The sequence below is a fragment of the Taudactylus pleione genome, unplaced genomic scaffold (genome assembly GCF_031769625.1).
Source record: "Taudactylus pleione unplaced genomic scaffold, aTauple2 ptg000129l, whole genome shotgun sequence".
NCBI lineage: Eukaryota > Metazoa > Chordata > Amphibia > Anura > Myobatrachidae > Taudactylus > Taudactylus pleione.
The window spans coordinates 21,347,389-21,360,936 of NW_028284531.1; the positions used below are offsets into that span (position 1 = coordinate 21,347,389).

Genomic DNA, 13,548 nt, shown 5'->3' on the forward strand with positions numbered 1-13,548 from the left:
AGGTTTTGAGCCAGCCAGGAGTCAAACATAGATCCTTCTGATATGTAGTCAGACACGTAATTCATTGCGCCACTGGCCCTTCTGTGGACTCATGTTTGTTCCCCAAATCTCGTTTCTCACAAAATAATTTAAATGTAATATTTTTTACAATTTAAAAACTTTCTAAACAGTGTACTATGCTGATTATTTCTATAGAACTAAACATGGCAAAGTTGAAAGACTAGTCAATGTTTTCTGTTTTAAAGTTTGCTAATATCAAGCACTTGGGGGAAAAAAAAAGCAAACAAAAAAAAATTGAATTATTATCTTTTACAAAACAAAACTACAATTTTCTGTTCCATAGTCTGAATATCCATTGCGCCACTGGCACTGCTGATGGTTAGATACATTATCCATTGCGCCACTGGCACTGCTGACTGTTAGATACATTATCCATTGCGCCACTGGCACTGCTGACGGTTAGATACATTATCCACTGCGCCACTGGCACTGCTGATGGTAAGATACATTATCCATTGCGCCACTGGCACTGCTGATGGTAAGATACATTATCCATTGCGCCACTGGCACTGCTGACGGTTAGATACATTATCCATTGCGTCACTGGCACTGCTGACGGTTAGATACATTATCCACTGCGCCAGTGGCACTGCTGACGGTTAGATACATTATCCATTGCACTGCTGACGGTTAGATACATTATCCATTGCACCACTGGCACTGCTGAAGGTTAGATACATTATCCATTGCGCCACTGGCACTGCTGAAGGTTAGATACATTATCCATTGCGCCACTGGCACTGCTGACAGTTAGATACATTATCCATTGCGCCACTGGCACTGCTGACGGTTAGATACATTATCCATTGCGCCACTGGCACTGCTGACGGTTAGATACATTATCCATTGCGCCACTGGCACTGCTGAAGGTTAGATACATTATCCATTGCGCCACTGGCACTGCTGAAGGTTAGATACATTATCCATTGCGCCACTGGCACTGCAGAAGGTTAGATACATTATCCATTGCGCCACTGGCACTGCTGACGGTTAGATACATTGGGCCTCATTCAGACCCACTCGCAAGCGGCTGTCCGCTCGCAAGTGGGTCGATGGTGTGCACTGCGAACCCTCATGCAGGGTGACTCGCTCACCATAGGTGGCAGGTGCCTCAGGACAGGTAAATCTACTAGATCTCTAGAGCCTGATTTACAGTTGGAGACAACTGCCAGGGCTGCCATCAAGGGGGTACAGCAGGTACTTATACCAGTTCCCGGTGGGCCCAGCTGTGATCCTGGGCCCGGCTCCTGTTGCTACGGCTAGTTGTCCAGATGCCGTGGCATTGGGAGCTACTCACTGCAGTGCAAGTGATTTGAGATGATGATCATCCTATGAGAAGAAACTGAGTCGCAGTGTTCTGTGGCTCCTCACGAGGCTCCTGCGAGGCTGGGAGGCGAAGGGAGAGAGAGAGAGAGAGGCAACAGGATGGAGAAGGAGGGAGACGAGATTTTTTGGGGTGGGAGTTAGGTGGAGTAATGCAAGTATCTGTGAATCCTTCTCTGGCAGTGCTGAGAGTGGGACTCAGAGAGAGAGAGAGAGAGAGAGAGAGAGACATGGGCTGGGTATGGGATGCGGTCAATATCCTGAACGTGGGGTTTCCGGCGGTCAGAATGCTGACGTGGGAATCCTGACACTAGTCACAATATCGGCGCCAACATCCCGACCGCCGGCATCCCAGAGGTAAGTACTGGGATTAGGTTTAGGGTGCGGAGAGGTTGGGTTCAGGCATCGGGGCGGGAGGATTTAGGGTAGGGAGAGGAGGAGGGTTAGGATACCTACCGACAGGTGTCAGTATCCTAACCCTGTGGGGATACCAGCGTTGGGATTCTGACCGCTGGGATCCCGAGTGCAGGCATCCCGTATCCATTCTGCTGGGTATATCAATGTGTCCTCTGAGCCACGTTGGAAGAGAGTCTGGACTGGAGGACAATGCAGTAAAGTGAGGTGTGTTGGACTTTATATGTTTTTTTTTTTATTATTTATTATATTTTTTTGTTATTTTATTCATTTTTCCATTTGTATTTTGACATTTCAAGAACACACTGGATTTATTGTAACTTTACCTTTTTTTTTTTTTTTTTTTTTTCAATGAGATTCCTTTTTCATATTTTTTTTATAGAGCGGTTTCTTAATATCTCCTCATCAGTCTTTAATTAAAGTTTCTTAATCTGTTATTTGAATTTTTTATAATGCTTAGAAGCTGATATAAAAGTTTAAATAAGCAAGTGTGTGTTTTATTTTATTTGTTTGGTTAGTAATGTGATTGGCTTGAAACACAGGTAGATGAGAGTTTATTATTGCCTTCTACAAAGGAGCAGTTTGGTCACAGATGAGTCAATCATTGGATTTCTGAGTAATGTTGGCCATACACGGTGCGATGCATCATGTAATGCGACTGCCGATCCGTCAGCAGACGGATCGTGCTGTCACTGCCGGCATTCGTGCGGTCCCCGCAGACCGCATGATATGCCGGCTCCCCCCTCACACATTTGAATGGGATCGTACATCGCATCCCAGGTCAGATGGTTTTGCAGGAAGACCTGGGGATATGATGTGTGACCCCGCGGGAGCGCGCAGCACGATATCAGGTACAATATCGTGCCCATACATGGCACGTTATAGCACCTATATCATGCCGATCTGTCTGATCGGGTGTATATCGTGCCGTGTATGGCCACCTTAACCCTACAATTACACAGAATGGCTGCGGGAACTGAGATGCTGGAGCCGTTTTGACTACGTAGTGGATTGCACTCTAAGACAGAGATACGAAACGCCTGCTTATGAGTCGTCCCTTCCGTTACCTCTCCCAAACGGTTCCTGCCTGATACTTTGTGAATAAATACCCTCCACAACCTTTGTCGAAAAACCATCGTGGCACATGTGCCATGTGACTCTGACCCATGTGCAGATCACCAATAATCGCTCAATTGCGGGTACATTGGCATTGTAACCATCTCTGAATCAGACCACCTATGATACACACAGAGACCATGCTGACCCCAGGTGAATGTATCGATCGATCCCCGGCAGTGTTTGGAGCAGGGTAGACTTTATTTTCTTGTTTTATTGGCACCTCTTCTAATATTTATGCACATATAGTAGTAATGCTCTACCTACTTTCCCACGACATGAATTAAACTATATTTGTTTTAATTGTAAAGTACAAAAACAATATAATATGCATTTATGTGTATACTAAACATCACAATGGAGCATCTTATGAATGAGGTTAAAAAACAAGTTAACTTTTTGTATTTACTCTTTAAAGTTAACTAATAACAAGTAGTGTGGTATGTTAGGTTGACCTGCATCAAATTGACATGGTCACAATATTAACATGCAGCATGTCGACATTCATAGTGTCTACATGGCTGTCACGTTGGGATGATAGAATGTCGCCCTAGCATCCCTGGTGGCCCAGGGGTCACTTACCTGGTTCTGGCGGCTCCATCGTCTTCTTAGGGGTTACGCGGTTATGTGAGCAGCAGTTTCAACGCAGGCCGGTGACTCAGCTGTGTCGGTGATTATTCTCCCAGTAACCCCTAGTGCCTTACTCTAATCTCCCACCACTCTCCCTACAGCCTAACCCCAAACTCCCGCCCCTCACCCCCTTCCCCGCAGCCTAACCCTAACCCGCCTGGCGGCAGCTAACGCAGACAGACGGCATTTGGAAAATTACGACATGTTCACAAGGCGACATTTCAGATGTCGACATTGTGAACGTGTCAACATACTAAAAATATTGGCACGTGGCAACATTCTATAGTTGACATTATGAATGCTGACATGGTTACTGTAGACCATTTCACAGGATACCAATAGCAAGCTTGTCAATAAAAAGGAGGCTACATTCCCCCACAGTAGTATAATAATGTCACACGCTGCAAAAATGTTTTAACCAAATGAATAATCACTCAAGTGTCTTAAAGTCACAAATGGCAATGTAAAATATAAATCATCATTTTAGGAAAAATTATTACTTAAAAAAAAAAAAAGTGTAGCCGAGCCAGCCAGGAGTCGAACCTAGAATCTTCTGATCCGTAGTCAGACGCGTTATCCATTGCGCCACTGGCCCTGCTGACGGCGGTCTGCCTGACATTAGGCACAGTGGGAAATGCAGACTAAGGACTATTTACCTACTTTTATTTTACACATGCAATAGATTGAACATTGCACTCATTTACCACACGTACAACAGTCTCATATCAGCTGCATTACTCATTTACCACACGTACAACAGTCTCATATCAGCTGCATTACTGCTAGCGTACGATTATGGAATAGTTATAGTATTATTAGAAATAGTAAACCACATTAAATAAAGTAAGCTGCAAAATGCACATAAACACTTGCTTTACGAGAAAACTATTTAAAATGACCGAAATAACATGATGTGTGAGAGCCCTTCCATCACATTTTACTTGCAAGTGGAGCCCTCTTAAAAAAAACACAACGAGCCAGCCAGGAGTCGAACCTAGAATCTTCTGATCCGTAGTCAGACGCGTTATCCATTGCGCCACTGGCCCGCACACTGCTGCCTGCAGAACTCTGCAGTGTTACACGTGTGTAACACAAGTGAGTGTCCATAGAGTGTATAGTACAGAGCAAACAATTGTGATTGTCCATAGTGTTTGTATAGTACAGTGAGCACACACTGAGAAACTGGGGGTAGTTATTTGCTGCTATGTATTCTCAGCTTTCATTTTACATTTCAAGTTAAAGGTTTGGTTTATGTCTGTACGATGCTGACACTTTCACTACTTATGGTGGGATTAAATCCCGTGGTGGGATTAAAAAAAAACTAAATTAAAAAAACACACCGAGCCAGCCAGGAGTCGAACCTAGAATCTTCTGATCCGTAGTCAGACGCGTTATCCATTGCGCCACTGGCCCTGTATGAGCGTAAGTGCTGCCCCCAGCCCTGTAGTACACTCTGCTCCTATGCTACAGTGACTCGCATGTGACCCGTGTTATGTTACATCCCGTGTGTCTGGCTGCCTGAGCACACGCCTGTGTAGTGTAGGGGTATTCTGCATTAGATCATATGTGTGTGGCTGCAGACATTACTATGTAGCCTGGCACTGGCAGGACTCGGGCACCGGCGAGATAAGAGGGCACACATAGCCGGATGGGCGCTGTCTATGTTACCATTACCAATAGATAGTGATGTGGAAGTGACGTCGGGCGCGGGAGATTTGGAACCCGCCGCGGCTTATCTGGGACCGGGTCACCGCTGGCTTTGGACACCCGGAGCTGTGCCCTGTTTGTAACCGGAGTCGGGGTGAGCGCCCTGTGCACAGTCAGTGTTGGTAGCCCGGGGAAGGGGGGTGCAGTCCGTCTCCTGTGGGGACTGATTGCTATAATGTGCTGGCCTGTCCGTACTGCAATGTTATTGTCACTGTCATTCTCCTCTCTGGCTTAGGCATTATTGCAGAGTATTCACCTATCTTTCCTATGGTCCTTATATATATATATATATATATATATATATATATATATATATATAGCGCAACGATACTGTGATATTAGATCGTCTTACAGAGGCCTCTGTGACAGTAAGCTGTAAGTTTTGGGCGTACTACAGGGCATTTTTCAAGGGTCTGTAATGTGGTATAAACTCATGTGTACCTCATGCAGACCTTCTCTCCATACCCAGACCATGCCCCCCGGTATAGATCCTTCGCCAGTCTGTCCTGCCGCCCAATATAGATTCTGCCCCAGACCATGCCTACCCCTTATAGTTCCTTCCCGAAGCCATGCCGCCCTTGTAGATCATTGCCCAGGTCATGACTCCCAGTATAGAAGCAGACTGCAGCCATGCCCCCCAGATAGATATAGATCCTGCCCCAGGACATGCTTCACCTGTATAGATCCTGCCCCCACATCATGCTTCCCCGTAAAGATCCTGCCCCAGGCCATGCTTCCCTCATAGAAATCCTGCCCCAGGCCATGCTTCCCCCGTATAAATCCTGCCTTAAAGCCCATATCCACTACACGAGTAACGAACGACTGTACGATTACGACATCATTATCGTACAATCGTTCATTATACTGCGCAGTGCCCACACTGAACATTATGTTGTTCAGTGCAGGCACCCTCCCTCATCCCCGGGCATGCCCAACCTGTCGATTTTTGGCAGGTTGGGCAGTATGTTTAGGCGATGACCAATGCCGACAACGACCAGCAGGCATATGCACTGCATGATTAATGAGCGATTCAACGATAACGATGTCGTAATCGTCCATTTATATTCTGTAGTGGATATGCGTCATTGGGCCATGCTTCCCCGTATAAATCCTGCCCCAGGACATGCTTCACCCTTATAGATCCTGCCCCAGGCCATGCTTCCCCTGTATACATCATATATAGATCCTGACCCCCCCTTGAGAATTTTAATTATGCTACTCATATTACCTTTATTAGAAGCACTAATGCAATATTTATTTTTTAGAGTGTCTTGTTAAATACTATGGACCAGAAAATCTTGTCTTTAGCTGCTGAAAAGAGAACAGATGAACTTCAACAATACCTTAAGACTGTCCGAGATGCAGAGGTGAGAGTGGTTGCGTAGGCTATAGCGGAGGTACCCAAACTCTTCCATTGATTTAGCACAGGTGACTTAATTAGTACCTCAGTCAATATGATTTAACCATCTGGACTCAAGCATGGATATTCTTAAAACCTGGACTGTAATGGTGGAGCTTTGGAACCTCTGGCCTATAGTAAGGTTTTTCTTGATCATTGTGTTAAAATATTGTCATTAACCATAATTTTGAAAGACTAGTAGTAAAAATCCTACAAAATGATTGCCAGAAACCTGATCTATATAATAAAGCAGATTGCTGATAGAAATGACATCATTAGTCTTTCAAAAATTAAAGCATGCAAACAACTTATATGAAGTTTATGTATCCTGCCATTTCCATCTGCAAAGGCATGCTCAGAACATGTAGACATTTTGTGGCTCCTTATAGATATAATATTAATGAATACACTACATCATTTACAGCCAGCTACTATTGCTGTGCAGGAATGAGCAAAAAAACTAACTCACTTTAAAGTAACATGAAATGTCTAACTGTTGCCTGATGAATGAGAGCCCTTTCATTACATTATTACATGCAAGTTTAAAAAAAACACAACGAGCCAGCCAGGAGTCGAACCTAGAATCTTCTGATCCGTAGTCAGACGCGTTATCCATTGCGCCACTGGCCCGTACACTGCTGAACTCTGCAGTGTTACACACAAGTGTGACAGTCCATAGAGTGTATAGTACAGTGAGCCCACAAGTGTGACAGTCCATAGAGTGTATAGTACAGTGAGCCCACAAGTGTGACAGTCCATAGAGTGTATAGTACATTGAGCCCACAAGTGTGACAGTCCATAGAGTGTATAGTACAGTGAGCCCACAAGTGTGACAGTCCATAGAGTGTATAGTACATTGAGCCCACAAGTGTGACAGTCCATAGAGTGTATAGTACAGTGAGCCCACAAGTGCGACAGTCCATAGTGTATAGTACAGTGAGCCCACAAGTGTGACAGTCCATAGAGTGTATAGTACAGTGCAGTGTTACACACAAGTGTGACAGTCCATAGAGTGTATAGTACAGTGAGCCCACAAGTGTGACAGTCCATAGAGTGTATAGTACAGTGCAGTGTTACACACAAGTGTGACAGTCCATAGAGTGTATAGTACAGTGAGCCCACAAGTGCGACAGTCCATAGTGTATAGTACAGTGAGCCCACAAGTGTGACAGTCCATAGAGTGTATAGTACAGTGCAGTGTTACACACAAGTGTGACAGTCCATAGAGTGTATAGTACAGTGAGCCCACAAGTGTGACAGTCCATAGAGTGTATAGTACAGTGAGCACACAAGTGTGACAGTCCATAGTGTATAGTACAGTGAGCCCACAAGTGTGACAGTCCATAGAGTGTATAGTACAGTGAGCCCACAAGTGTGACAGTCCATAGAGTGTATAGTACAGTGAGCCCACAAGTGTGACAGTCCATAGTGTATAGTACAGTGAGCCCACAAGTGTGACAGTCCATAGTGTATAGTACAGTGAGCCCACAAGTGTGACAGTCCATAGAGTGTATAGTACCATGAGCACACAAGTGTGACAGTGTATAGTACAGTGAGCCCACAAGTGTGACAGTCCATAGAGTGTATAGTACAGTGAGCACACAAGTGTGACAGTCCATAGAGTGTATAGTACAGTGAGCACACAAGTGTGACAGTCCATAGAGTGTATAGTACAGTGAGCCCACAAGTGTGACAGTCCATAGAGTGTATAGTACATTGAGCCCACAAGTGTGACAGTCCATAGAGTGTATAGTACAGTGAGCCCACAAGTGCGACAGTCCATAGTGTATAGTACAGTGAGCCCACAAGTGTGACAGTCCATAGAGTGTATAGTACAGTGCAGTGTTACACACAAGTGTGACAGTCCATAGAGTGTATAGTACAGTGAGCCCACAAGTGTGACAGTCCATAGAGTGTATAGTACAGTGAGCACACAAGTGTGACAGTCCATAGTGTATAGTACAGTGAGCCCACAAGTGTGACAGTCCATAGAGTGTATAGTACAGTGAGCCCACAAGTGTGACAGTCCATAGAGTGTATAGTACAGTGAGCCCACAAGTGTGACAGTCCATAGTGTATAGTACAGTGAGCCCATAAGTGTGACAGTCCATAGTGTATAGTACAGTGAGCCCACAAGTGTGACAGTCCATAGAGTGTATAGTACCATGAGCACACAAGTGTGACAGTGTATAGTACAGTGAGCCCACAAGTGTGACAGTCCATAGAGTGTATAGTACAGTGAGCACACAAGTGTGACAGTCCATAGAGTGTATAGTACAGTGAGCACACAAGTGTGACAGTCCATAGAGTGTATAGTACAGTGAGCCCACAAGTGTGACAGTCCATAGAGTGTATAGTACATTGAGCCCACAAGTGTGACAGTCCATAGAGTGTATAGTACAGTGAGCCCACAAGTGCGACAGTCCATAGTGTATAGTACAGTGAGCCCACAAGTGTGACAGTCCATAGAGTGTATAGTACAGTGCAGTGTTACACACAAGTGTGACAGTCCATAGAGTGTATAGTACAGTGAGCCCACAAGTGTGACAGTCCATAGAGTGTATAGTACAGTGCAGTGTTACACACAAGTGTGACAGTCCATAGAGTGTATAGTACAGTGAGCCCACAAGTGCGACAGTCCATAGTGTATAGTACAGTGAGCCCACAAGTGTGACAGTCCATAGAGTGTATAGTACAGTGCAGTGTTACACACAAGTGTGACAGTCCATAGAGTGTATAGTACAGTGAGCCCACAAGTGTGACAGTCCATAGAGTGTATAGTACAGTGAGCACACAAGTGTGACAGTCCATAGTGTATAGTACAGTGAGCCCACAAGTGTGACAGTCCATAGAGTGTATAGTACAGTGAGCCCACAAGTGTGACAGTCCATAGAGTGTATAGTACAGTGAGCCCACAAGTGTGACAGTCCATAGTGTATAGTACAGTGAGCCCACAAGTGTGACAGTCCATAGTGTATAGTACAGTGAGCCCACAAGTGTGACAGTCCATAGAGTGTATAGTACCATGAGCACACAAGTGTGACAGTGTATAGTACAGTGAGCCCACAAGTGTGACAGTCCATAGAGTGTATAGTACAGTGAGCACACAAGTGTGACAGTCCATAGAGTGTATAGTACAGTGAGCACACAAGTGTGACAGTCCATAGAGTGTATAGTACAGTGAGCCCACAAGTGTGACAGTCCATAGAGTGTATAGTACATTGAGCCCACAAGTGTGACAGTCCATAGAGTGTATAGTACAGTGAGCCCACAAGTGCGACAGTCCATAGTGTATAGTACAGTGAGCCCACAAGTGTGACAGTCCATAGAGTGTATAGTACAGTGCAGTGTTACACACAAGTGTGACAGTCCATAGAGTGTATAGTACAGTGAGCCCACAAGTGTGACAGTCCATAGAGTGTATAGTACAGTGAGCACACAAGTGTGACAGTCCATAGTGTATAGTACAGTGAGCCCACAAGTGTGACAGTCCATAGAGTGTATAGTACAGTGAGCCCACAAGTGTGACAGTCCATAGAGTGTATAGTACAGTGAGCCCACAAGTGTGACAGTCCATAGTGTATAGTACAGTGAGCCCACAAGTGTGACAGTCCATAGTGTATAGTACAGTGAGCCCACAAGTGTGACAGTCCATAGAGTGTATAGTACCATGAGCACACAAGTGTGACAGTGTATAGTACAGTGAGCCCACAAGTGTGACAGTCCATAGAGTGTATAGTACAGTGAGCACACAAGTGTGACAGTCCATAGAGTGTATAGTACAGTGAGCACACAAGTGTGACAGTCCATAGAGTGTATAGTACAGTGAGCCCACAAGTGTGACAGTCCATAGAGTGTATAGTACATTGAGCCCACAAGTGTGACAGTCCATAGAGTGTATAGTACAGTGAGCCCACAAGTGCGACAGTCCATAGTGTATAGTACAGTGAGCCCACAAGTGTGACAGTCCATAGAGTGTATAGTACAGTGCAGTGTTACACACAAGTGTGACAGTCCATAGAGTGTATAGTACAGTGAGCCCACAAGTGTGACAGTCCATAGAGTGTATAGTACAGTGCAGTGTTACACACAAGTGTGACAGTCCATAGAGTGTATAGTACAGTGAGCCCACAAGTGCGACAGTCCATAGTGTATAGTACAGTGAGCCCACAAGTGTGACAGTCCATAGAGTGTATAGTACAGTGCAGTGTTACACACAAGTGTGACAGTCCATAGAGTGTATAGTACAGTGAGCCCACAAGTGTGACAGTCCATAGAGTGTATAGTACAGTGAGCACACAAGTGTGACAGTCCATAGTGTATAGTACAGTGAGCCCACAAGTGTGACAGTCCATAGAGTGTATAGTACAGTGAGCCCACAAGTGTGACAGTCCATAGAGTGTATAGTACAGTGAGCACACAAGTGTGACAGTCCATAGAGTGTATAGTACAGTGAGCACACAAGTGTGACAGTCCATAGAGTGTATAGTACAGTGAGCCCACAAGTGTGACACTCCATAGAGCAGTGATTCCCAACCTCAGTCCTCAAGGCACACTAACAGTCCTGGTTTTAGTGATATCCATGATTGTGCACAGATGGTTATATCAAAATAACTAAGGTACTAAATAAGTCACCTGTGCTCAACTATGGCTATCCTTAAAACCTGGACTGTTAGTGTGCCTTGAGGACCGTGGTTGGGAATCCCTGCCATAGAGTGTATAGTACAGTGAGCCCACAAGTGTGACACTCCATAGAGTGTATAGTACAGTGAGCACTCAAGTGTGACAGTCCATAGAGTGTATAGTACAGTGAGCACACAAGTGTGACAGTCCATAGAGTGTATAGTACAGTGAGCCCACAAGTGTGACAGTCCATAGTGTATAGTACATTGAGCCCACAAGTGTGACAGTCCATAGAGTGTATAGTACATTGAGCCCACAAGTGTGACAGTCCATAGAGTGTATAGTACAGTGAGCCCACAAGTGTGACACTCCATAGAGTGTATAGTACAGTGAGCACACAAGTGTGACAGTCCATAGAGTGTATAGTACAGTGAGCCCACAAGTGCGACAGTCCATAGTGTATAGTACAGTGAGCCCACAAGTGTGACAGTCCATAGAGTGTATAGTACAGTGCAGTGTTACACACAAGTGTGACAGTCCATAGAGTGTATAGTACAGTGAGCCCACAAGTGTGACAGTCCATAGAGTGTATAGTACAGTGCAGTGTTACACACAAGTGTGACAGTCCATAGAGTGTATAGTACAGTGAGCCCACAAGTGCGACAGTCCATAGTGTATAGTACAGTGAGCCCACAAGTGTGACAGTCCATAGAGTGTATAGTACAGTGCAGTGTTACACACAAGTGTGACAGTCCATAGAGTGTATAGTACAGTGAGCCCACAAGTGTGACAGTCCATAGAGTGTATAGTACAGTGAGCACACAAGTGTGACAGTCCATAGTGTATAGTACAGTGAGCCCACAAGTGTGACAGTCCATAGAGTGTATAGTACAGTGAGCCCACAAGTGTGACAGTCCATAGAGTGTATAGTACAGTGAGCCCACAAGTGTGACAGTCCATAGTGTATAGTACAGTGAGCCCACAAGTGTGACAGTCCATAGTGTATAGTACAGTGAGCCCACAAGTGTGACAGTCCATAGAGTGTATAGTACCATGAGCACACAAGTGTGACAGTGTATAGTACAGTGAGCCCACAAGTGTGACAGTCCATAGAGTGTATAGTACAGTGAGCACACAAGTGTGACAGTCCATAGAGTGTATAGTACAGTGAGCACACAAGTGTGACAGTCCATAGAGTGTATAGTACAGTGAGCCCACAAGTGTGACAGTCCATAGAGTGTATAGTACATTGAGCCCACAAGTGTGACAGTCCATAGAGTGTATAGTACAGTGAGCCCACAAGTGCGACAGTCCATAGTGTATAGTACAGTGAGCCCACAAGTGTGACAGTCCATAGAGTGTATAGTACAGTGCAGTGTTACACACAAGTGTGACAGTCCATAGAGTGTATAGTACAGTGAGCCCACAAGTGTGACAGTCCATAGAGTGTATAGTACAGTGAGCACACAAGTGTGACAGTCCATAGTGTATAGTACAGTGAGCCCACAAGTGTGACAGTCCATAGAGTGTATAGTACAGTGAGCCCACAAGTGTGACAGTCCATAGAGTGTATAGTACAGTGAGCCCACAAGTGTGACAGTCCATAGTGTATAGTACAGTGAGCCCATAAGTGTGACAGTCCATAGTGTATAGTACAGTGAGCCCACAAGTGTGACAGTCCATAGAGTGTATAGTACCATGAGCACACAAGTGTGACAGTGTATAGTACAGTGAGCCCACAAGTGTGACAGTCCATAGAGTGTATAGTACAGTGAGCACACAAGTGTGACAGTCCATAGAGTGTATAGTACAGTGAGCACACAAGTGTGACAGTCCATAGAGTGTATAGTACAGTGCAGTGTTACACACAAGTGTGACAGTCCATAGAGTGTATAGTACAGTGAGCCCACAAGTGTGACAGTCCATAGAGTGTATAGTACAGTGCAGTGTTACACACAAGTGTGACAGTCCATAGAGTGTATAGTACAGTGAGCCCACAAGTGCGACAGTCCATAGTGTATAGTACAGTGAGCCCACAAGTGTGACAGTCCATAGAGTGTATAGTACAGTGCAGTGTTACACACAAGTGTGACAGTCCATAGAGTGTATAGTACAGTGAGCCCACAAGTGTGACAGTCCATAGAGTGTATAGTACAGTGAGCACACAAGTGTGACAGTCCATAGTGTATAGTACAGTGAGCCCACAAGTGTGACAGTCCATAGAGTGTATAGTACAGTGAGCCCACAAGTGTGACAGTCCATAGAGTGTATAGTAC

General features: G+C 45.0%; 1 protein-coding gene and 4 non-coding genes across 5 annotated transcripts in view; 1 reads left to right on the forward strand and 4 right to left on the reverse strand.

The window, feature by feature from the left end:
- Nucleotides 1-4,065: 4,065 nt before the first annotated feature.
- Nucleotides 4,066-4,138, reverse strand: TRNAR-ACG (transfer RNA arginine (anticodon ACG)). The gene has a single exon. It is a non-coding gene; the product is annotated as a tRNA-Arg (tRNA).
- A 378-nt stretch (nucleotides 4,139-4,516) lies between these two features.
- Nucleotides 4,517-4,589, reverse strand: TRNAR-ACG (transfer RNA arginine (anticodon ACG)). Its single transcript has one exon. It is a non-coding gene; the product is annotated as a tRNA-Arg (tRNA).
- A 294-nt stretch (nucleotides 4,590-4,883) lies between these two features.
- Nucleotides 4,884-4,956, reverse strand: TRNAR-ACG (transfer RNA arginine (anticodon ACG)). The gene has a single exon. It is a non-coding gene; the product is annotated as a tRNA-Arg (tRNA).
- A 126-nt stretch (nucleotides 4,957-5,082) lies between these two features.
- FANCI (FA complementation group I) overlaps nucleotides 5,083-13,548 on the forward strand; it is a 135,472-nt gene continuing 127,006 nt past the window's right edge. Inside the window, exons 1-2 of the mRNA XM_088472958.1 lie at nucleotides 5,083-5,344; nucleotides 6,516-6,617. Of these exons, the coding sequence (XP_088329084.1) occupies nucleotides 6,534-6,617 (84 nt within the window). The 5' untranslated portion in view covers nucleotides 5,083-5,344; nucleotides 6,516-6,533. The remainder of the gene's footprint in view (nucleotides 5,345-6,515; nucleotides 6,618-13,548) is intronic.
- On the reverse strand, nucleotides 7,207-7,279 carry TRNAR-ACG (transfer RNA arginine (anticodon ACG)). Its single transcript has one exon. It is a non-coding gene; the product is annotated as a tRNA-Arg (tRNA).